The sequence below is a fragment of the Rhinolophus sinicus genome, chromosome 12 (assembly GCF_057876585.1).
Source record: "Rhinolophus sinicus isolate RSI-liver-muscle chromosome 12, RSI-T2T, whole genome shotgun sequence".
Lineage (NCBI taxonomy): Eukaryota > Metazoa > Chordata > Mammalia > Chiroptera > Rhinolophidae > Rhinolophus > Rhinolophus sinicus.
In genome coordinates this window covers 15,541,985-15,564,409 of record NC_142512.1, presented here as the reverse complement: position 1 = coordinate 15,564,409, position 22,425 = coordinate 15,541,985, and the positions used below count along the sequence as shown (strand labels likewise).

General features: G+C 47.3%; 1 protein-coding gene and 1 pseudogene across 4 annotated transcripts in view; both read left to right on the top strand.

Annotated features, from left to right (window-relative positions):
- NLRP1 (NLR family pyrin domain containing 1) overlaps positions 1-22,425 on the top strand; it is a 41,122-nt gene that overhangs the window by 11,953 nt on the left and 6,744 nt on the right. For all 4 annotated transcript variants that reach the window (XM_088801983.1, XM_019718116.3, XM_088801982.1 and 1 more), the window contains exons 5-11: positions 9,286-9,456; positions 9,968-10,138; positions 12,358-12,447; positions 13,642-13,740; positions 15,044-15,267; positions 21,062-21,318; positions 21,853-21,978. In XM_088801983.1, the coding sequence (XP_088658109.1) occupies positions 9,286-9,456; positions 9,968-10,138; positions 12,358-12,447; positions 13,642-13,740; positions 15,044-15,267; positions 21,062-21,318; positions 21,853-21,978 (1,138 nt within the window). The remainder of the gene's footprint in view (positions 1-9,285; positions 9,457-9,967; positions 10,139-12,357; positions 12,448-13,641; positions 13,741-15,043; positions 15,268-21,061; positions 21,319-21,852; positions 21,979-22,425) is intronic.
- On the top strand, positions 5-3,494 carry LOC148756477 (actin, cytoplasmic 2 pseudogene; annotated as a pseudogene).

Here is a 22,425-nt window from a genome sequence, read left to right as displayed (position 1 = left end):
GAGTCTGGCCTGGGTTCTGTTCTAAAACAGGGATAGACAAGAGATCCAAGATAGAACCAATGTCTCGGATGGGTGGTTGATCTTTGTAGTCAACAAATATTCATTGGGCACCTCTCTGGCCATGCACTGTACCAGGGGCCAGTGCTACTATAGTGAGCAAACACAGACAGGATTCTTTTATTCTAGAGCTTGCAAGAGACTGATGTTAACCACACAAATGTATAATTATTAGCCCAGATAAGGGTTTCCAGTGGAAAATTTCCTTAAGAAAGTAAAGCTTGAAGGACATCTGAAGAATATTGAGGATTTACCTAAGTGACACAGGAGAGAAGAAAGTCCCAGGCAGAGGGAACAGCATGTACAAAGGCCCTGTGGCAGGAGGGAAGATGGGCAGTCATGGAACTGAAAGCAGTCCCATGAAACCAGAGGATGGAGAGAAAAGGAGCGACGAGGCTACAGAGATCAGCAGGAGACAGACTATGCCAGCTTTCATGGGTCCTGTGGGAATTTAAGGGTTTTTTCCTAATGCAATAGAATTTTAAGCAGAAAGTTGATGAGATAAGTACGTTTTCAAAGTAGAAACAGCCAGCAATGTGAAAAATGGTTTGGAGGAGAGTAAAAGTAGAGGTTGGGAAACCAGTTCAGAGGAAAGTGTCAGTAGTTCCTGTAAAGATGGTGAAAGCTCGGACTAAGGAAAATTAAGTAATTTCTGCAAGAGATGGTGATATCTCAGACTACAATGTTGGCCATGAAAATGGAAAAAAGTGAATGGATTCAAGAGATCTAAAAAAAAAAGTAAAAGCTTCCAGACTCAGTAACGGATTGGATTTATGGAGAAAGTGAGATGGAGATATATAGGATAATGTAGGTCTCTGGCCAGAGAAACTCATGGGACAGTGGCACCTTCACTAAGATCAGAAATACTGGAAGAGGAGTGGGTGGGGGGAGGGATGTCATGAGTGTGATTTTGTGAATGTTTATTTCAAGTTCCTTTGAGGTATCCAAGTGGAGAGGTCAAGCAGATAACAAATAAAGCTCTATGCAAAAATAAGATTGCCCCATAAAACAAATAATGTAATGAAATTAGAAGTCCATAACAAAAGGAAATTTAGGAAATTCACAAACACACAGAAATAACACAACATACTCCTAAAAAAACAATGGGTCAAAGAAGAAATCACAAGGAAAGTTAGAAAATACTTTGAGATTAATGAAAACAAAACAAAACAAAAAACCACAACATACCAAAACTTATTTGATGCAGCTCAATCAGTAGTTAGAGGCAAATTTATAGTTATTGATGCCTAGATTTTAAAGGAAGAATGGATACAACCACACACCCATTAGAATGGCCAAAATCCAGAACACTGACACCACCAAATGCTGACAAGCATGTGGAGCAACAGGAACTCTCATACATTGTTGTAGGAAATGCAAAACGGTACAGCCACTTTGCAGTGCACTACAAAACTAAACACACACTTGCCATATGATCCAGGAATTGTGCTGCTTGATATTTACCCAAATGAATTGAAAACCTATGTCTACACAAAAACCTGCACACCAATGTTTATAGCAGGCATGCAAAAACTTGGAAGGAACCAAGATGTCCTTCAGTAGGTGAGCAGATATATAGTGGTACATACATATAATGGAATATTATTCAGCATAGGGACAAAAAAAATGAGCCATAAAAATAAGAAAACACATGGGGAAAGCTTAAATGCATATCAGTAGGTGAAAAAAAGACAATCTGAAAAGGCTACATACTATATGATTCCAACAATGTGACATTCTAAAAAAGGCAAAAATATGTAGAGAGTAAAAGATCTGTGGTTGCCAGGGGCTCCGGCGGAGGGAAGGATAAACGAACAGAACACAGTGACTCTTTTGTATGACACTATAATTGTGGATACATGTCATTTTATATGCGTATTTGTCAAAACCCATAGAATGCACAGCACCAAGAGTGAACCTTAATGAAAACTATGGACTTTGGATAATTATGATGTGTCAGTGTAAGTTCACTGATTGCAACAAATGTCCCCTCTGGTGCCAGGTATTGATAATGGGAGAGACTGTGCATGTGGTGACAGGAGTATATAGGAACTCTCCATGCTTTTGACCAATTTTGCTGTGAACCTAAAACTATTCTTTAAAAAAAAAAAGTGTATGTAAGAAAAAAGGAGGAAATGTGGAAGAGGAAGAAGAGGAGGAGGAGATGAAGAGGAAGGAGCTCAAATCAATAATTTAACCTTCCCCCTTAAGAAACTTTAAAAAACCTGCCTGGTTGCAGCTGGCTCCCTCTCCTTGTCTTCTTGTTGTTCTATTGTCTGTTCCTCTGCCCCAGGACCGCCGCCTCCACTGATCACAATGGAAGAAGAAAGCACTGCACTCGTCATTGACAATGACTCTGGCATGTGCAAAGTGGGCTTTGCTGGGGATGATGCTCCCCAGGCTGTGTTCCCATCCATTGTCGGGCGTCCCTGACACCAGAGCATCATGTGAGCAAGGGGCAGAAAAACAGAGACATGGGTGGCAAGGCCCAGAGCAAGTGTGGCATCCTGACCCTCAAGTACCCCATCGAGCATGGCACCATCACCAACTGGGTTGACATGGAGAAAATCTGACACCACACTTTCTATAATGAGTCGTGTGTGGCCCCTGAGGAGCACCCTGTGCTGCTGACCGAGTACCCCCTGAATGCCAAGGCCAACCGTGAGAAGATGACTCCGCTCATGCTCAAGACCTTCAACACTCCAGCTATACACGTGGCCATCAAAGCAGTGCTGTCCCTGCGCCTCTGGCTGCCCCCGGGATTGTTATGGATTCTAGGGATGGGGTCACCCACACTGTGCCCATCTATGAGGGGTACGCCCTCCCCCACGCCATCCTGCATCTGGACCTGGCTGGCCGGGACCTGACCGATTATCTCATGAAGATCCTCACAGAGCGTGGCTACAGCTTCACCACCACTGCTGAGCAGGAAATCATGTGTGACATCAAGGAGAAGCTCTGCTATGCTGCCCTGGACTTTGAGCTAGAGGTGGTCACCACTGCATCCTCCTCCTACTTGGAGAACAGCTACGAGCTGCCTGACAGGCAGGTGAGCACCATCAGCAACAAGCACTTTCAGTGTCCAGAGGCGCTCTTCCAGCCTTCCTTCCTTGGTGTGGAGTCCAGCAGCATCCATGAGACCACGTTCAACTCCACCATGAAGTATGACATTAACATCAAGAAGGACCTGTATGCCAACACTGCTGTCTGGTGGGACCCCCATGGACCTCAGAATCGCCAACAGAATGCAGAAAAAGATCACAGCCCTGGACCCCAGCACAATGAAGATCACGCTCACCACCCCGCCAGAGTGCAAGCACTCGGTGTGGATCAGGGACTCCGTCCTGGCCTTGCTGTCCACCTTCCAACAGATGTGGATCAGCAAGCAGGAGTACAACAAGTCGGGCCCCTCAATCGTCCATCACAAATGCTTCTAAATGGGTGGTGAGCAGATACATAGCACTTGCTGCGTGAGTTCATCAGAAGTATAAGTTTGCCCTGGCAAATGTATGCACCTCATGCTAGCCTCGTGAAACTGGAATAAGCCTTTGAAAAGAAATCTGTCCTTGAAGCTTGTATCTGATATCAGCACTGGATTGTAGACTTGGTTGCTGATTTTGACCTTGTAGTCAAGTTAACTCTTCCCTTGGTGCGTGTTTAATACCCTGTACATATCTTTGATTTAAACCCATCGTACATGCAACTCAGTCACTTGGTGGCTGAAGCGAAAACATGTTTAAGCAAGAGAAATCCAGTGGCTCGATAATCTGTAAGACCACGCATTTCTTGATCTGTGCAGGATATTAATGTGGAAGAGCTACCTATTCCAGGGTTTCTCTAGAGGCCAGCAAGAGTCACTTCTATCCTGCTGGTCTAATGGGGGTGGGAGGGTCTGGGCATTAGGATCCATTTTCATTTTTTAGCTGATGTTTTCCTGCCAGAACACTGTGGGTTATTACTTGCCTTGAGTTGGAAAACAGTTTGCATTCACACCTGTAAATGTATTCATCCTTTTCATTTATGTAAGGTTTTTTATGCAATTCTCAATTCTTTAAGAGATGACAACAAATTTTGATTTTCTACTGTCATGTGAGAACATTAGGCCCCAGCAACATGTCATTGTGAGGAAAATAAAGTACTGCAGTTAAAAAGAAAGGGGGGGGGAGAAGTGGGGGGACAAACAACCAAAAGCTAGCTGAAGAAAGCAAACAATATTGAAAATAATGAAACCAAAAGTCTTTTCTTTGAAAAGACCAACAAAATTGATGAACTTTTAGCTAGACTGACTAGGATAAAAAGAGAGATTTAAATTGCTAAAATCAGGAATGAAAGAGAAGACATCACAATTGACCTCAAAGAAAAACTTTAAAAGAACTTTAAGGGAATATTATGAAATACTGTAAGCCAACAAGTTAGATAACCTAAATGATATGGACCATCTTCTAGAAAAACACAAACTACTTGAAACTGACTCAGGAATAGAAACATCTGAATAAACCAGATGTAAGAGATTGAATTAGTAAACAAAACCTTCCTACAAAGAAAAGCCCAGGTCCAGATGGCTTCCCTAATTAGTTCTACCACATATTTAAAGAAGAATTAACACCAATGTTCTCAAACTCTTCAAAAAAATACAGAAGGAAATAGTTGCCAACTTATTCTTTGAAGCCAGCGGTACCCAGATATCAAAATCAGACAAAGACAAGAGAATCACAAGTAATAAAATAAACTACAAACCAATACCTCTTATGAATATAGATACAAAAATCCTCAACAAAATACTAAAAGCCTACAAAAAGGATTGTACATCATGACCAAGTGGGACTTATCAGCATGGCAAAGTTGGTTTAACCCAGGAAACTTGATTAATGAAATAATCATGTTAATAGACAAAAATCACGTGGTCATCTCAATAGACGCAGAAAAAGCAGCTGACAATCAAACATCTTTTCATATTAACAATACTCAACAAATTAGGAATACAAGAGGACTTTCTCAGCCTGATAAAGAACACCTATGAAAATCCACAACTAACATTATACTTAATGCTGAAAGACTGAATGCTTTCCCCCTAAGACTGGACCAAGATAAAAATTTCCGCTTTTGCCACTTCTGTTCAGTATTGCAATGAAGGGTCTAGTCAGGGCAATTAGGCAAGAGAATGAAATAAAATCTTGCAGATTATAAAAGAAAAAGTAAAACTATCTCTATTGGCAGGTGATGTGCTCTTGTATGTAGAAAATCCTGTCACTGAGAGATCCAAGATGGTGGACTAGATAAACACTGTGCCTGCTTCCTTCCATGAACACATTAAAATTACAACTAAATTATAGAACGATCAACCTGGAGAACCATCTGAAGTCTAGCTGAACAGAAGTTTTATAACTAATGATATAAAGAAAAAGCTACAATGAGACTGGTAGGAGGGACATAGATGAGGAATGGGCCCCAAACCTCTGAGTGACAGTTGAGAATCAGGAGGGATATCTCCACGGAGGAGGTTCCCCGCAGAGGAGCAAGGGGCCCCAGCTCTACACCCGTCTCCCCAGACTGAAGTACTGGTTCTGGGAAGAGCAGCCCCCACAACTTCTGGCTGTGAAAAACAGTAGGAATTCCAACTGTCCAAGTGGGATGGAAGGCTGTGAGAAACACAGAAGTCCTCTTACATGGCCTGCGCACGGACTCACTTGCTTGGCCACAGCCACTCACCTTGGAGTCCAGCAGAGGGACGATGACTCAGAAGGCATCAGAGACTTACGGTGGGGGGGAGGGGGGAGGCAGACAGGTGTGTGGCTTTGGGGGCGAACTGAAGGACAATTGGCGTTTTGCCTGTGTGAGGTCCTCCTCCCATGCAGCTGGCAGGCGGGCGCCATATTTCCTGTGTTGATCCCACCCCCACCACGGCCAAATCTGAATCTGATTGGCCTGATGAGCTCCACTGCTCCACAGCTGCTGACTCACTGGAACCCTGCCCCGTACAACTCCCCCAACACTGAAGGCACTTTCTCCCCAAGCAGGCAGCTCCACCTGCATTGCATGCTTTCTTGGAAAACTATTGAAGTCCTCACGACCCAGGTGGGTGGCAGCTGGCCTCAGTGTGCCCTGAGACTTTTGCTAAGTAGCTCCAGGCTCAGCACTGACACCAAACCAGGATTTACATTAATCTGGTAACCACAACTCTTCCCACTCTAGTGATTCCCTGTGACCCTGCCTCACCCAAACTGCATACCTCACGAGGCTCTATCAGCAGCTGAATCTTAAGGGAGCAGGCAGGTGGAAGTAGGCCTCAGGGTGTCCTGGCTTTTTGCAGAGCTACCCCAGGCCCTGTACTGGTGGCAGATATCCTCGGTTCATAGCATAGCCTCTCCCACGTGCCTCCAGGTTTAGAACATAAGCAGTGAATAACCACGGGTCACTTTGTAGCTCCTACCAGGTAGTCCCTGAACAGTCACAGGCAGTAGGTGACCTGGGCCTGCACCAAAGCCCCTCCCAAGAAGCCCCAGAACCAACATACTTGGAGGTCGGCTTCAGACCACAGCAGAACACAACCCAATTAGCCCCACAAGCAGCATATACAAAGGGTGGTCTCAACAGGCACCAGAGCCCATTGGGGCAAATCCCACACATTGGGATAAGTCCCCTACCACCACAGCAGCAGCCCATAAGCTGAGAATGTGGCCAAACTTCACAGCCCGTCAGCCTAAGGATCAATCTCACTCACTGACGTGCCAATAGCAACCAAGGCTCAACTATAACAGGAGGGCACACACAACCCCCACAAGGGACATTCCTGGAGCACCTGAAGCAGGTAACTAGGGAAACTATGCCACTGGGCCCCACAGGACCCCTACTACATAAGGCCACCCAGCCAAGCCTGGGAGAAATAGCAAATCTACCTAATACATAGAAACAAACACAGAGAGGCAGCGAAAATGAAGAAACAAAGAAATCACATCCCAAGCCCCCTCCTTGCAGGCACCTGCCAAGATTTCATCACAGCTCCAGACCCAAACAACACCCTCCTTTGGGGTGTCCCAGAGGCTCTTCAAACTCAGTGTTTTCTAAACTAGACTTCCTCCTTAACCAGACAAATCCTGCTCCTCCTGTCAGGACCAGCTGGATAATTTGAAGGACCCTGTACAAAATGAAAATGCAGTGCCCTTGCTCAAACATCAGGGGGGAAAAGTGCGATTAAAAGTGTTAAGATATAAAGCTTTTTTCTCCTCCACCCCAGACTCTCTCAACCTATCATGGTGCTTTTTATTTGCTGTTTAATATTGCACTCCCTTGGCACGCAGATGCATGCAGACTCTTGCAGGTACCAGGGGACCTGGCCACATCAATGTGACCACAGCCCATCAGATGCCAGGTTTCTCCTCCCACCAGCATCCAGACTCATGCACCGTGCCCTAGAATGGGTGGAAAAGTCAAGCCAGACTCCCCTTCCTGTGGCCCACCACCCTGACCCACAGCAGATGGATGACCCCCCCCATCAGGGTATTGCCAGGATGCACTAGGTATCTGGATCCACCGAGGGTGAGAGACTTGCCCCCAACAAATCACCAAAGGTGCCATGATGCTGCATTATGCACAACTCCAAGATGCCAACCCAGATCCTCACCATGTGTGACTGGCACTCCCATGGGGACAATGGTCGATGGGCAGAGGGGAAGTCTGAGTTGAGCCCCATGGCATTAAGTGGAAGGGAACTAGTTGGCCAAGAACTCTTCCTGCGGAGGTATGGAGGTGGCAGAAGACGGGAACACGTGAGCTGAGTCTCCATTATCCCATCAGTCTTCACTTACAAAAATAAATTGAAAGATAAAATTAATAAGAAACTCAACATGGTGACCACAGGGCGTTAAACCCCAAGCATGGGGCCACGGGCAACTGCACTGGCTGTATGTCTATGAGGCTGACCCTGCCTCCTCTCACACTGATTCTCTCAGTGTGTGGCCACAGCATCAACTCTGTATCTAATGTAGAGAAGCTTCCCTGGCCCCTCATCTAGAGAGGCACCGAGTACTGTTGGATATGCCAGAAACACCTACCATAGCCAGTGCTCTGAGTCCACTGCTTATCTCATCCTCTCTCATCCGGACCACCTGCTCCCTGCCTCGCCCCATCCAACCATCCTCCACTCACTGTCAGGGATCTTTCCAAAGCAAAGCAACACATCACTACCCTCCTCAAGAACTGTCACTGGCTCATCACTGCCACCTGAACAAGGTCCAAACATCTAATAAGGACATCCAACCCTACCACTATCTTGATATTTTCTAGCTTTAGCATAAAACTTTGTCTCCTCTCTTGGAGCCTTTATGCCAACGTCACTATACTAAACACATGCTGCAGTTTTTATCCACTGTGCCAGCCAGAAGTGTCTCCTCCCACCACTCTCATTTAGGTGAATTCCTACTCATCACTCATACTTCTTCTCCTTCCCTGTTCTGAATTCACCCCTTATTCCTCTGCTTTCAATTGTGCCTGACCTGCCCCTCTTGACACTATTTCTTTCCTTTATTCACCACATACTTATTAAGTGTCTACTATGTGCCAGACACTGAGTAAGGAAAACGGGCAAAACTCCTTCCTCATAGAGATTACATTCTGGAAGCGGGGGACAAAAAGCAAATAAGTAAAATATATTGTATGTGATCTGGGTTATAGAGAAAAGTAAAGCAGAAAGGAGTAGAGGACGGGGCTGGGTGTGCAATTTTAAATAGTGAACGGGGTGAGGCAAGATTTCACCAAGCTAACTTTTAAGCAAACACCTGAAGCAGGTGAGTGAACAAGCCATGAAATATCAAATGAGAATATTGTTTCTGGCAGAAGAAACAGCACGTGCAATGGTCCTGAGGTGGCACCATGCTGGAGTGTTTAAGGAACAGCAAGGAGACCAGTGAGGATGCAGACAAAAAGGATATGAGATGAGAACAGAGATGACAAGGAGCCAGATCTTCAGTGTCCCATAGTCAAGGACAATGACCTTGACTTTAACCCTGATGACATGGGAAATCATAGGAGGCTTTTCATTAAAAGAGATCTGAAACTGGCTCACTGTTATTTGTTTCTATGTTCCTCCCCCAGCATCTATGCATTTCTGGGGGCCTGAGGGATCTTACTGACCTCTGCCTGGCACAGAAGAGGTGTTCGATGGGTACTTGTCGGTGTTTGTGGGATCAACAGGTGAGTAAACTCAAGGCCATTGGTGCGTGTCTCCCACAGGTTGGCCAGCTGCGGCCTCACAGCAGAAAGCTGCAAGGACCTTGCCTGTGGGATAAGTGCCAGAAGCACCCTGATCAACCTGGATCTGAGCTTCAACATGCTTCTGGACGCCGGAGCTAAGCACATATTCCAGAAGCTGAGAGAGTCAAGCTGCAAGCTTCAGCAACTGCTGTAATTGCTCCCATTGACAGTACTTTTGTTTTTTGGGGGGGTGGGGAGGGAGGTGGCACAGGAGGCCAAGGGAGCTGCCCTAAGACAATGGGACAGAGAGAAGGAGAGAGTTTGGCTGGATGAGGTGGGGGAAGGGCAGATAGATGCCCTTAGTTTTGAAACCCACCAAAGCAGCCCATATCAGCTAACTGGCCCTTTGGCAGGGTGAATGTAGTTAACAATTTGATGCAGGTGTACAAGTGGAACGTTGGGTAAATTAATCATATAAGGTTGAGGATTAGGCAGGATTTGTGAGAATTACACAGGAGTGAAAAAGGGAGGCTGCCTACATCCTGAGTGGCTCCTTGGCTACCAGAGAAAATGAAACCCTCCCAGGTTACTACATGCCAGACGTCTTTTATCTTCCTTTAATGTCACCAAGGACCCCCCCCCCAAGGGCCACAGACCCTCATTACCCTAAAGAAAGGGCCCTCAGGACAATAATGTGGGCCTGTGTGCGTTTCTCCCACAGGCTGGTCAGCTGTGGCCTCACATCCAGCTGCTGCCAGGACCTGGCCTCCATGCTCAGTGCCAACTCCAACCTGACACAGTTAGACCTGCAGCAGAATGACCTGGGTGACCTCGGCATCAGGCTGCTCTGTGAAGGGCTCAGGCAGCCTACCTGTCAACTCAGGCTCTTGAAGTAAGGCCTTTTGGGTATAGGGCAGGGAAGGGGAGGAAGGGGGTGGCAAGGGATGCTGGTGCCCTGGAATTGGACAGAGGACGTAAAGGAACAGGTGGTCAGCTTAGATTTCTTATGTAGCTCTGCTACATACTTAGGCCATGAGATTTAAGCAGGTCTTCATCTCAGACTCTTCTATACAGTTTCTTCATCTGTATAGTGGGACAATCATATCCACCTCTTAGACTGTGATGAAATAAAATGCATGTAAAACTAGGGTAGTGCTGGGAAGACAGTTGAAAGGATCAAATAATAACTGTTACTGAAGCCACGTGTTCTAGAGGATGCTCAGATTCACTTTATTCCAGGACAGTGCTTCCTTCATTCCTTCATTGATTCATTAATCCATTCATTTATTCATTGCATGCCTCCCGTGTGCCAAGCACTGGGCCAGGCACTGAGGAGAAAATAATGAGCAACAGATGATGGTCCTGCCCTCCTGAAGCTTACACTCCAGTGGGAATGAGATAGATGTTAATCACATATTAATGCACAAATATGTATTTCTAAGCTCCATGGAGTGCTGTGAAGAAAAAGTGCAGTGTGTTATGAGAGCGTAACATGGGTGGAAGATGGAATTAGACTGATGGGGCAGGGAAAGCGTCTTTGGGGAAGTGACATCAGGCCAAGACCTGAAGCAGAAATAGGAGTTGACCAGGCCCTGTTAGGGAGAGCAGTCCAGGTGAGATTAGCTTGGGGTGGCCCCGGGATAGATACAGGCTCAGAGCACAGGAGATCTGTGCGGTTCGAGTGTAGCAAGCCCCAGACCTCATTTCCCATGTTGTCCCTTGGCATTTCCACCCTCTGCTTCCCATCCTGAAAACAAATCCACAGGCTGTTTCTGGCTAAACACTTCCCTGCAGCCACACTCACAAAGCTGAAGGACTCCAAACCTCCATGCCCTGACCCCTTGGTCCTGCACTGAGACTCCAGCCGGCTCTTGGAGGAGGCCGTGAAGCCCAGGCCCTTGGGCTTTCCTCAGCCAGGACGACCTCTCCCAAACCTAAGGGAGCAGGAGGGCCAGGTTAGCAGGGGTTAAATAGTCTACATGTGGGTCCTCCCAATCTCCACTCTGATCCTTGACAATCAGGGGAACTCCAGTCCCAGGCAGGGGCTGGGACCTTCACATGCCAGCCCCCTCCCCACTGAGCATTAATGGCTCTCACCATCTCCCACACCTGGAAGGGACTCTCCAGAGATGGACCTTTGCAGTCGGTCTGCATTCTTGCCCCAGCTCACCAGTTACTGGTAATGTCTTGTTTGCCTCAGAGCAGCTTTCTCTTGGATGGCCTGTGAAAGTTTCTGCCTCCTTCTTTCATGGAGCCCTGGGACTTGAAAGTCTACCTCGTGGGTTCCATGCCCCTCCCCGGGGCAGAACAGTTCTGACAGCAGCAAAGAGTGAGGTGTGCACCACCTTTTACAGAGTGCAGAGTTCTTTCACCTCCCTTGTCCATGGCTCACAACAGTGACAGCAGGTCCATCCATGTTAGAGCTAAGGGCAACTAATCCAGAGAGGGCAAAAGTTATTCCAAATCCAACAGAAACCCCAAAACTCAAGGCCTGTGGGAATGGAAACAGGGCACTCTCTTTCCAGCAAACCTTCCAGCCTACATAGGAAGGCAATCCCAGGACCTACCCCTAGGTAGTCACTTTGAGGCCATGGTGAATGGTGTCCTATGGTGGATGCTGTGAGGAACCGCCCAGGTCCCCTTCAGGAATGAAGACGTAACCCTCCGGGAGTGAGGCCAACAACTCGCCACAGAGATGACGTCTGCCAATAAGGACCATCTCACCCAGGGTCACAGCCCCTTCGTAGGGTGACCTGTATCCAGTGAGTGATTTATGTTGTAGTATAAAACCCCTCATCTCAGTTTGGAGCACTCTGAAGCATCGTGCCGACATCAGAACCCCACAGAGTCTGTTGTCCCCCTTGAGACTGCATCGCAGCCCATCTCCTCCCTCGGCTCAGTCCTGCTTCCTCCCTCCTTTGCCCTGGTGTTGACCCAAGTACACCCGCTAATAATCTGCTCACTCTCTTTTCCATCTCGGAGCCTGCTTCCCAGGGAAACTACCCTGTGACAGGTTCCTGCGGAAGGTGGCAGATTTTATGATTCTGGGCCTGAGGACCTTGGGACCATGTGGTGGTCCCAGGAGAACCAGGCTTTCCTTTGTGCTTGTAGCCTGGACCAGCCTCAGCTGAATGAGGAAGTGACACAGATTCTGAAAACCCTGGAGAAGGAGAAGCCCCAGCTGCTCGTCGTCAACAAAAAGTAAGGAGGGGAGACCCCAAACTTCCTTGGGCTGAACGAGGTTCAGGGCTGAGACCTTGAGGCTGGTCCAGATCTAAGACGTGAGGAGTAGAGGCAGGGATAGATAAAGTCGGGAAGAAGCCAAAAACTCACAGCTGCCAGAGTGAAGTTGTTAGTTTGTTTCAAAAAAAAAAACTCACGTCACTCTTCTGCTTAAACCCTTCCATTATATAAATAAGGAGATGAAGAAATTTTAAAAAATTGAATGAAACATAGAATAAAGTAAAAATTGAATGAATTGAATTGGAACATGAAAAGCAATGACCATGAGGGGGAGACAAAGACAAAGAGAGAGAGCCTTGGAGGAAAAGACCCCTGAGACAGGGAGTAGGGGAGAAGCCCGGATGGGGACCATGAGTTCAAATTCAGATGAGTAGAATTTAAATGGGGATCTCAGGGAGAATGAACAACTCTGTGTCTAGGAAGCCAAGTCTGACAATCTATAAGGAGGCCCCAGATGAAAGAGAGATAAGTGATGACGGATCCGTATTCAAATGGCAGGAACCAGAATCAGGTAGCTCGAAGGAGCCATGCTGGGAACATCACAACTTGGCATGGGGGTGAGGGTGGGGCCTGTGATGCCCGCCATGGCAGGAGCCCATCTGGGAGAGCCCCGCCCCTGGTGAGATCTTCTACTCCCAGAACTTTGCGGGATTTCTGCTTCCCTCTTTCCCAGCCTTGGGGACTGGAGCTGCTTCTCTCCAGAACTTCTATGGCATGTCTCAGACTCTGAGCCAGGGCTCAGTCTCCCAAGTCCCACTCTGGACTTCTGAGGCTGGGAATCACCTTTCCATCCCTGCGCATCCATATTTGAGCCTTGTTCCTCTCATAAGCTGCGCACCTGGGGCATGCTTGGAATAGCAGTACCCCTGGACCAGTGGGGAAAGGGAAGTAGGCAGGAGAAGTCAAGGGACAGCAGGGTTGGTCCTCCTTAGATAGCAGGCAGGCAGCCCCAGGAGCAGGGATGGAGGCTGCAGACAGCTCCCTGACACTGTCCAGATCGACTAGCCTTGGGAAGGGCCTCTCCAGTCAAGGAGCTGGGGGAGGCCAGGCAAGAGAACCTAAAGCTGACCTTTGCCTTGTCTTTTCAAGAGGAGAGCACCCCTCAACTAACACAGGTAGAAACTTCTGTCTGTCTTCTCCTGCCCCTCCAAGGGACCTGTACATGCAGCTTCCGGACAGTAAAGATGACTTCTTGGGCCCCACAGGGCCTGTGGCTACTGAGGTAGTGGACAAAGAGAGGAGCATGTACCGGTGAGTGACAGGGTTCTACTGTCCCTGGCTGCCCCCCCCCCGACCCTGCCATTCCCACACAGACAGCACCCCACTCATGGCCCAGTGGTCCCCTCCCCTTGCCAAGCCAACAGGCAGAGACAGAACTGAGATACTGGGTTGGTGCTTTTATTATAGAAAAAGAGGTTTCATTATGAAAAATGTCAAAGATACACCAAAATAGAGTTTAAGGAACTTCCATGTACCCAACTTCAACAATCGTTTTACCAAATTTGCTTAAACTGTTCAATTCCCCCCTTGTTTCAGTACATTAAATCCACGATTTCAGATTATTTTACCCTTAAATAGTTTGTGACGCATTTCAAAAGTAAGACCTTTTCTGCCGTAACCACAGTGCCATTGTCATATCTAACAAAGTTTACAATAGTCTTTCCTATCCTCTGATACCCAGTCTGTATTCAGACATGCTCGCTTGTCTAAATTGTCATTGCAGGTGGTTTATCTTAATCAGGATCCAAAGTCCATTTTGTTGTATTTAGTTTGTTACGACTTGTACATCTCATTTAAATCTCTTTCCATCTATATGCTCCTGTTTTATTATTATCTACTATGTGCTAAGTACCATACCAATAATGGGGAGCCCTGGGATGAATATGGCAGTCTTGCCTTCCAAGGGTTCACAGTCATAAATCATAAATGTCCATAATCATAATCATGATCTCATACTCAACATGTTGCCATTCATTGTCACAGACATTGTCTCCGCTGGGAGATAAATTTACTCCCAACTTACATCTACAGAAGCTGACATCCTGGGACCCCATATGCCCCAGGGGAACCTTGGAAAAGTCACTTAAGATCTCTGTAAAGTGTTTTGAGCTCCAAGGGTTTATCATTAATATTACCATGTAGATTGTTGTTAATTACTGGCAAATAGGCCCTTTAAAAACAAGAATCCTTTCTTATTTCATTACTATCATCATTATCATCATCATCATTATGGAAACAGCTAACCACCTCCAGGCATGTATTAAGCAGTCAGCATACATTAGGTCACTTTTTACTCACAAACTCTTTGAGATGGGTACTATTATTATTCTTAGTTACAAAAGAGGAAACTGAGATTAGGGCGGTTCAATAACTTGCTCAGGGATCCATAGGCAGAGAGCAGAGGAGCTGGGACTGAAACCCAAATTCCTCAATGATATCTGAGCTTGCAGCCACTATTACATCCGCTATGGCTTGCATGGGGTCTGGTATCCATTAGGGGCTCAGCAAGTTTGTGTAGAGTAAGTCAGCGTCTACCTCTCCCTGTTTTCCCCAGAGTTCACTTCCCTGTGGCCGGCTCCTACTACTGGCCCAACACGGGTCTCCGCTTTGTGGTGAGGCAGCCTGTGACCATTGAGATTGAATTCTGTGTCTGGGACCAGTTCCTAAACAAGTCTCCTCTACAGCACAGTTGGATGCCTGCAGGGCCTCTTTTTGACATCAAGGCCCATCCAGGAGCAGTGGTGGCTGTGCACCTCCCTCACTTTGTAGCCCCGCAAGGTAAGCAAGAGGGAAGTGTGGAGGGAAGGTGATGATGGCAAGAATGGGCCTGAAAGGGGCTTCGGATGGCAGTGTCCTGAGGGAGGAGCTCATGGTTTCCTTAGAGAGACTGAAAAAAGGTTATAGAAGTGAGACAGCTTTTACTCTCATTTCATAGTGCTCTGGGCATATCTTTTTTGAAGCACTTTTGTCCCCCAGATTCATAATTATTTTTGCCTGAATTACTAGAAATATCCTCTCAATAGAAAGTGGTCCCCTCCATTATAATAATAACTACTACTTACTAAGTTTTCTTTACATAGACTGTTTCACTCAGGGCCACAGCAAGAAACAGGTGGTATGCTCAGTTATATACTCAGATATACTCAGAGCTTTTCAAAGAGACTTTTCAAAGTCAGGACTATTTGCAAAGTAAGGCTAAGTGAACGAACAAGGAATGTTGGGGTACCCACAGACTAACAGAAAACAGGAAGCCTTTGCTACTGCTAAAGGAATGAAGAAGAAACCGTGTCACCAGACTTCATTTGAGAGTTCAAGCCACAAAAGAGGGGGCATCCCAGTAGGAGATGTAGTCATAAACTGTAACATGGTTATCCCAACCTCTCTCACCTCCAAAGACTTCCCACAGATAAAGTTCCAAACAATGTAAGTTCACAGTCAAAAATCTCCCAAACAGGGAGCAAGGCACCATAAGTGAAAGCCAGCAAAACACCTCACGTACTGGAGTCAGTCCCATAAAGAATCAGACATTGAAATTATCAGAAACAGAACACAAAATAAGTATGTTTCATATGCTTAAAGAAATAGTCTTTAAAATATGAGCAAGAATGAGCTGGCCTGGTGGCTCAGGAGGTTGGAGCTCCGCACTCCTAACTCCGAAGGCTGCCGGTTTGATTCCCACATGGGCCAGTGGGCTCTCAACCACAAGGTTGCCAGTTCAATTCCTCGATTTCTGCAAGGGATGGTGGGCAGCGCCCCCTGCAACTAAGATTGAACACGACAACTTGAGCTGAGCTGCCGCTGAGCTCCCAGATGGCTCAGTTGGTTGGAGCGCGTCCTCTCAACCACAAGGTTGCCGCTTCAACTCCTACAAGGGATGGTGGGCTGCGCCCCCTGCAACTAGCAACGGCAACTGGACCAGGAGCTGAGCTGCGCACAACTAAGACTGAAAGGACAACTTGAAGCTGAATAGCACCCTCCATAACTAAGATTGAAAGGACAACAACTTGACTTGGAAAACAAGGCCTGGAAGCACACACTGTTCCCCAATAAAGTCCTGTTCCCCGCCCCCAATAAAATCTTAAAAAAAAAAAAAAAAAAAAAATATATATATATATATATATATATATATATATATATATATATATGAGCAAGAAGCAATAAACCATTAAAAATGATCAATCAAGTTTGGAAACATACTAAATTGACAGAAAATGTGGGGGGAAAAACAGGAAAAAAAAGATTAAGTGACATGGAGGACACCATGAGAAGGCCTAACATACATCAAATAAGAATTCCCATAAGACAGGTTATTTCTTCCCACCTGACCATCTATCAAGTGATGAATACAGCCACTCCAACAACCACCCTGCCTCTTCTGCAAAGCAAGAACTTGGCCCAGGGCATCTCCAAGTGCTCTGTCAAAGTGACAGGGGCTTGGCCAATGGAGTGGGTTCAGCTCTGCCCAGTAATGAGAGAATTTGGTCTGCCCTTGGTCTGGGATGTTCTGGGCTACACTGCCGCTCCCTGCTCTACACCAGGATATTCTAGGGGGGAGAAACCTCATGTGTCTAAGCCCCAGAGCCAGGATGTACCAACAGGGCCCAAGAACACAAGGCATGCCTTAGCTCCTGCTCCCAGGCCCCTCCCCTGTTCACACCACTGTCTCAGGGGTGGGTGAGCTGGCCCCTTCCTGTGGTGAGGACACCCTAGCCATGCCCTGGTCAGTCTGGTGGGCTTCAGAAATGGGATTTTCCCAAGGAAGAGGTGACCCTCCAAGTACACAGGAAACGAGCCTAAGCCTACCAGGCTGAAGGCCAGATCTAGGCAGGAGTAACTTCACGAAGTTGATGACATTTTCCTTTGAGGGCTCCTGGGACATGCATAATAACAACTGTGAATGATTCTGTGCCTGATATCAGACAAAGCAGGTCGATATGTACTAATATCATCTTGATTTTCATAATGACCCAGTGAGTTTGGTATTATGGTTTCCCCCTGATGTACAAATAAAGAAACTGAAGCTCAGAGTTGACAATGCTTAAGCAGAGTTGGGATTCTAAGCCAGGTTCTATGACTGCCAGGAAAAGAGCTACTCCCACATGCACCCCAGGCCAGCCCAAGCCCATGTTCCATCAGCCTTCCCTAGACCACATTCTGGACCTCACCCTGTGGCCAGACAAGACTTGTTCCCTTAGGATTCTGTACGCAGAGCAAGAGGCAAAAGGCAACAAGGCTGCTTGTAGCTCACCATGCCTGAGCCCAGCCAGGAAACAAGGCCCCTTTCAGGAATCCTTGCTATCTGCTCTCTGGCCTGCAGCTACTGGTTGTCCTGGAAATGATGACCTCACTGCCTCATGGTGGCCTCATTTAGGACTTGGGCACTGGCTGCTTCTTCACCATCACTGGTGAGGTCCTACAACAAATTCTTAACTTTCCACAGTGAGTTTTCTCCCACTATCGATAGAACCTAGAGCTTTCAGCATCTCAGCTTCTCCCCAAGGCCTCACTGACCTTGCCACTCTGGGAATTCTCACGCTGCTGCAGGATTGGCTCTATTCATTTTGAGGACCAGAGCAAAATGAAAACGTGAGGCTCTTGTTCAAAATCTATTAAGAGTTTCAAAATGGTGACAGTAGAGCATTAAACCCATCATGAGGCCCTCCTGCGGCCTCATGAAGCACAGGTAGCCAGTCCTGTCTTTTGGGGCCCTTCACCCCCACGACCCCTCTCCTTCAGCACACACAGACCCTGCTATCCATGTGGCTCTTCCTCCTGGAATGTGAGTCACTCACTCTGGTGTGCTCGCTCCTCTCTGTGCTGCCCACAGGGAAGGAGGGCCCTCACAGTCACCTCGGTGGGATCATTCCCAGCTCCTTCCTATCTCTTGCCCTACCTGTACCAGGAACGAACCTGCTCTAAATGGCTGGTAACCACCATGATATCCCATGTGCCTCAAAACTATTGCTTCTCTGGAACAAATACCTTCTGATTGTACAGCAAAGAGTTCCAAAACCATTACTCAGGTTTGGCAAAATGCGTCTTCGGAAGATCATAGGACTTTTTCCTCCTCAGACCCCAAGAGGAGTGGGCCAAGTCATTTAAGGAGGAAACAGAAAGAACCACACAACCCGGTTATGAGGTTCTTGGTTAGGTTGCATTTTACCCATAATCATAGCAGGTAACCAGTGCTATTCCAGGTGCTTTATAGACACAAACTCATTTCATCTCACAATCACACTAGGAGGTGGATGCTTTTGTGGCTCCACTTTGGAGGGGATGCACAAAGAGGTTAAGTAACTTGCTCAAACTCCCAGGCCTGGGAAGTGCATTTGCTGAGAGTCAAACTCCAGCAGCCCTTATCATGACCCACTCTGCTACACTGTGCTTCACACCCCCAGCTTTACATGGTGGGGGTCCCGGGGTCCCTCTATGAGCAGGAAAGTCACTCTATCCCTCAATAGCTCACTTGAGCCCGGAAGGTGCAAATAGTTGGGTGACCAACTCATCTTGGTTTGCCTAGCATTTTCCTGATTTAAAACTGAAAGCCCTGCATTCCAGGAACACAATCAGTCCTGGACAAACCAGGACAGTTGGTCATCCTAGCAAGAAACAGAGTTAAATACACACAGAACCTTCCAGAATTCAGCCAAAATTAATGTGGCACAAAGTGGCTGTGAGTGCCACAAACCATGGTCTGAGCCCAGGGATCTGGCCGGCAGTGGCTGGCTCATGACCTTGGGAAAAGCATTACCCTCTAAGGGTTTCAGTTCCCCCATCTAACACATTAGGACTTTCCAGTGCTGTGGAGGGTGAGGTGACATCACCCACACAGTGTCACCAACGGCAGTGCAAAGCTCACCATCTCTCGGAGGAGCAATTTGGCAAAACATGGCAAGTCATAGAAATGTTCACATACTTTCACACTTGATGATTTCCTTGGGACTCATCAATTCAAAAGTAATAACCCAAGGGAAATAGAAAAGTTCTCTGCAGAAACATGTGCATTGCAGTACCATTCATCATGGTGAATGTTGGAAGCCACTACAACGCTGAAACAAGAAGGGAGCGATGAACTACGAGTACAGGATGATGCGTCCACTAGCAGAGGTCATATGCTGCAGTCACTAGAAAGGTCTGTCAGGTGCTTGTGACAATTTAAACTAATGTGGGAAAGGCAGGAGACAAAGCTACATGGACTATAATGGAAACATGAAAAGGCGTTGCTGCAGAGAAAGACTAATGGAAAAGAGAAAGATGGTAGTAATAGTTGTACTATTTGCTGAGATAGAGGTGTATTCTTTTGCATTTTTTCAGGTTTTGTACACCACTGTGATATTATTTTTCACACAAGAAAAGCAATTAATAAATGAGAAAACGTATACAGTGGTCTCCATGGCCCCTCCTGAGACTAACATCAGTCGGTAATGTTCTGATAGGTGCCCATGCACACCAAAGGGCCTTGTCCACCTTGCTGGATGTCTCTCTGTTGCCCAGAAACCACCTGCATTGCAGCAGTTGCCAGGCAACTCAGGGATGGAGCCAGGACTCCCGACCTCTAGGCCAGTATCTCTCCCACTACCAGCCTTCATCTCTCAAGCTCTCTCTCTCTCTCTCGTGGTGTCAACATCCACACCTGGTGTACTGGTGAGTGTTCTTGGCTGCAATCAAGGAAACCAATTCTGGCTGATTTAGGTAGAAAAGCAATGTATAGGAAGGTTACTGAGTAGCTCTGCGACTTAACAAATGATTAGGCAAAAAGTCAAAGAAAGAAGAAAAACAGCAGTGACCAAAGACTGCTGAGAAACCAAAAACACAGCCAAGGTTCCAACAAAAAAAAAAATATGGAGAGACCTCTGCTGAAGACACAGCCACTGTGGACCCTCCTGCTGGGGTGGCTGCGGGACCTTTGATCCCATTGCTCCAGCCAAAAGAATCTCTGTCTTTTCATCTGTGTTTCACCACCTCTAGATCAAGGTCCTAGTTAGGAGGATCCACTTAGTCATTTCTTGGTCACACATCTGTGTCCTAGCTGCCAGGGAGCAGCAGCTTCCCAAATGGGAGGCACAGCTTGTCTCCTGGCAAGACCCACACAATGATGGAGGAGAAAGTTCTTCCCAAAAGGAAGAATCTGAATGGTGGGTAACCAAACACTTGACAAATGTCCACTACCTACAGACACTCCATTTTCCCACTGTCCCTTCCTCCTCCTTGTTCTCTACCTTCCCCGGAGTCAAACCTGCCAGGGTCACTAATGGCCCTGCTATACACAGAATCCATGCCAGAACAGGTCACCATGGGGTCAGTATCATTCCTGGCTTCCTGGATCAGTATCATTCCTGGCTTCAAGGCCAAGGGCAGTATATAGGTTAGGCTTGAGGGGGTTCCTATGATGAGCACACTCTAGAGACACTATTTCCAGAAGCCCCAAAAGGCCCTAGAGCCAGGCATGCTGCTTCCCCTGCTGGGACCCCAGAAAGGTCTCTGAGCCTATACCCTGGGACCCCACTGCCCTGGCCAAGCCTGAATCAGTGACAGCATTCAATCCTCACCTCTCAAATCCGTTCTTTGACAGGGGATCATGTGGACGTCTCCCTGTTCCAAGTGGCCCACTTTAGAAAGGAGGGAATACTCCTGGAGAAGCCAGCCAAGGTGGAGCCGCATTACATAGTCCTGGAACACCCCAGCTTCTCCCCCATTGGAGTTCTAAGAAAGATCTGTGCTGCCCTGTACATTCCTGTCAGCTCCAACGTGTTGCTCTACCATCACCTCCATCGTGAGGAAGTCGCCTTCCACCTCTACCTGATCCCCGATGACTGTTCAATTAGGAAGGTGACAATAAGAGCCAGAAAGCCTGGGCCAGGGTGGGCTGATAGCAACATGACATGCAGCCAGAGAGGCTTCTAGATGGGTCAACTGGGCATATGGATGGGCCTCTTATAAGAGGGAATCTTGAAGTGGATGAATAATCTTGCCCCTCCTCAACCATGCACTGGTCTCCTGGGTCCCTAAGGTCTCTCCCAGCTGGGTTTACTGCTCCATCACTCATCTCTCAGAACATTTTGCAGCCTCTTTGCAGGAGACAGAAGGATGGGAGGGCCCCATGCCCAGAGCTGCCTCCTTTCCTCTGTTCTCACTTCTTCTCTAGCAATGGCCCAAGTCCCACCCTGAAAGTAATGCAAGCCAAATACGGAACTCTCTGTGTAGCAGTCATGGGGGCCAAGGATGCAGGGGTGGTATCGCTCCTTGCACCCACATAAACATGCAGAAGCACCATGTCACTTTGTTCAGACCAGATGACAAAGGGGGAATCTCTGAGCCAGCCACTAGATGCCTCCTCCTTGATTAGTTCTGTTTGCTCCTTAGGCCATAGATGACGAAGAGAAGAAGTTCCAGTTTGTGCGAATACGCAAGCCACCCCCGCTGAGCCCACTGTACATGGGCTCCCTCTACACTGTGTCTGGTCCGGAGAAGATGGAAATAATCCCTCCGGTGAGGAGTCCCGATGTTTACCCCTCCCTGGGGTCTGAGGTCACGCTTGGGAATAGTTGCAGGGCAAGTCCCAGAGCTTCCCCAGGGTCAGGGCACAGTGGGGTTGGGCAGACAGTGAGTGGGATTTGGGGTGAGCAGCAATGCTTCAAAGGTTGGGAGAAAGGAAGCTTGTGGGAGGGTCACATTTAGAGGAGGACAATGATGGGGTGTGACTTAGGGGCACTGAGAAGTGTTGGCCTACAGGGTGTCAACGCTTTCCAGGCAAATCCACAAGGAATATGCCTGTCGCTGAACACAGTGGGGTTATTCCTCATTGCAGCCAGAGAACACGCTCCTATGCGAACCGTGAGGCCTCTCAGGACAAGGGCCTCAGAAAGAACCTATTACAGGATCTGGGCCTTGGTTGGGTAATTTGGGGGGACATCTATGGAAATGGACTAGATTGGG